Here is a 2,360-nt window from a genome sequence, read left to right as displayed (position 1 = left end):
TTTAGGACATTTATTGCTAAACTAGTCACTTTTTTGTGCCATTGAAATAACAACTGAGACTTAAATCACTTTGTTAGGGGAACTTTTGATATACAAGCAATTTATAATTTCTTAAAAGTCCTTAGTCAAAATAAGGCAAATTATCTACATACTAATTAAGCTAATTGAACATTAAAGATTAAAATAACTTTTAGACTACCTAATCTTTAGATTATTTTAAAAGATCACTGTTACATGAAGCTAAAAGAACATGATAGTTTTCTAAGGACAACTAAAACCAGATTTAAATTAGTATATTCATAAAGGTATCTTTTAAAAAGTATAAAAATGTAACACACTTCAAATAATACTCGCCGGAACCTTTCAGATAATTTTTAATGCACCAGATTTATTTACCATTTCAAAAGATCACGATATAGGTAGATACCTTAAAAATTCTCTGGGGGCAAACAAATCAGTATATATTAGATGTACAGGGACTGCAGCCAAGACAGGCATGAGTTCCTAGGTTATAAATATCATCTTTATAAAAAGTGGGTATTTTATAGGACATCCAAGTAACACCGACTTATAAAAGCAAACACTGTACTTAAAATGTTGGCCACATATGAAAGAATAGCTGAAGGCTTTAGGGGACTGAAGAATGGATAAACTCAACCAACTAAAAACACATTACTCATGCCTCAGAACCAAAATACAGGAAAAAAAAAATACAACAGGTTCCCACAACATCCAGAAAAGTTCAGGGAATATGAAGTGTTTCTTGGCACCCAGTTCTTGCTGTTTTAAAATCCGTCCCTTCGTTGTTGGCTAGGCCTCCCTCCAGGGAAACTAGCCGGGGCAAGAGGCAGGGGAACTGTACATGTGGGAGGTCCTGAGGGCCCTTGCACCCACTCGACCTCCGCCAAGCGGATGGCCAAGCGCCACCCGGAAGTGTCCACTGGTGGGGGCGGGAAAGCACCGTAGTCCAAGGTATCCGCGGGCAGGGCGCGGGCCAGGGCGTGCGCGAGGTGGGGCATAGCTGGGAACGGAGGAGGAGGGGCTCGCTCGAGGCTCCGCCTCTCTCCGGCTGCGGCCTCGGCTACAGCCAGGGCTCAGAGGGCTCCGAGTCCCGGGAGCGGAGGCCGGAGTCGGGTTCCTGTAGAGGCTGCTCCTCCTTGTCCCCGCTCGGACGTGGTCCCCGCTGCTCGAGGTGCAGCTGCAGCAGGGCCCGGCGGTACATGGCCTCCAGCTTCTCAAGTCGGGCCCTCAGGGCCCTGGGGCTGCCCGGCTCGTCCTCTCGGCCGCTGTCTCTAGCCCTCCGGTTCGTGCTGGCCTCTTCAGGGACCCGGCGCGCCTCCGCGGGCGTCCCGTCGCCGCCTTCGCCGGGGAGCCGCAAAGCCTGACGGAAGAGGCTGCGGTTCTCGCGCTTCAGCCGCCGGTTCTCGAGCCGCAGCCGGGCGTTCTCCTGACGCAGCCGCGCGTTCTGCCGGTCCCACTCGTCCCGCGCACGGATGGCCTCCAAGTGGCTCGCCGCCAGGTCGGCAAACCGTTCCTCCAGCTGCTGTCGGGCGCCGTCCGCGCGGCCTCGCCAGCCCACGCCGCCGCCGCCGCTGGGGCTGCCCCCACCACGAGCCCGGCCGGAACGGCCTGGCCCTCGGCTGGCCGCAGCACCGTCCCCGCCGCAGCAACTCCCGCGCCTAGTGGCGCCACCACGCATGCGCCACATCGGTCCCATCCCAACCGCGCCGCCAGCCCCGTGGGCTGAGGGGCCGCGCGGCCAGGCGCGGGCAAGTTCGGGGCTGGCAGGGTGGCCGGGGTGACGACGGAGGAGGAGAGGAGGTCGCGGGCGGCGGCTGCTGGCTTAGAGCCAAAGGAGGCCGGGAATTCGCCCAGACTGAGGCGTGTCCTGTCTCCTGTGGTGGAGCTGCCCCCTGGGCCTGCTATCTCCAGGCTGCGCTGACACACAATTCCCCCAGGGAGTGCTTTGCTGTTGAGCCCTCCGGCTGCGCGGGAAAAAGCGTGTATCCTCAGCTGAGTTGTGCCAGGGCGCTTCCGTGCAGGCCTGGGCACTGCAGGAACTAGCCGTCGTCGCCCGCTCCGGAGTGCAACCACCAGTGGTTACTTTGCTCTTTACACGGCATTCTCAAAACTAATGATAATAGAATGATCAGTTGTGAGACAAAGCTATGGGGCAAGTTGAAAAGCTCTAAGTACTTCATTTAAAACCCAGTGGTTTAACCCACCCCTATGTTTAATAAAACATTAAACAGAATTGGGCTGAGTACCTGTCATGGGGTTTCCCAGTGGAAACACCTGGCTCTCCAAAGAATGCAGTCAATTCCCAATTTGTGAACAGCCAGGAATTCACTCTGTAAATT

The 2,360-nt window shown here is 54.3% G+C and overlaps 1 protein-coding gene across 1 annotated transcript; it reads right to left on the bottom strand.

Moving 5' to 3' along the window:
• Window positions 1-368: 368 nt before the first annotated feature.
• On the bottom strand, window positions 369-2,005 carry TUSC1 (tumor suppressor candidate 1). Its single transcript, XM_004047889.5, has one exon. The coding sequence runs from the start codon at window positions 1,715-1,717 to the stop codon at window positions 1,082-1,084; it is 636 nt and encodes a 211-aa protein (XP_004047937.1). The 5' UTR covers window positions 1,718-2,005; the 3' UTR covers window positions 369-1,081.
• Window positions 2,006-2,360: the final 355 nt, after the last annotated feature.

The sequence above is a fragment of the Gorilla gorilla genome, chromosome 13 (genome assembly GCF_029281585.2).
Source record: "Gorilla gorilla gorilla isolate KB3781 chromosome 13, NHGRI_mGorGor1-v2.1_pri, whole genome shotgun sequence".
NCBI lineage: Eukaryota > Metazoa > Chordata > Mammalia > Primates > Hominidae > Gorilla > Gorilla gorilla.
The sequence above is the reverse complement of the archived record's forward strand: the minus strand, read 5'-3'. Positions and strand labels throughout refer to the sequence as shown.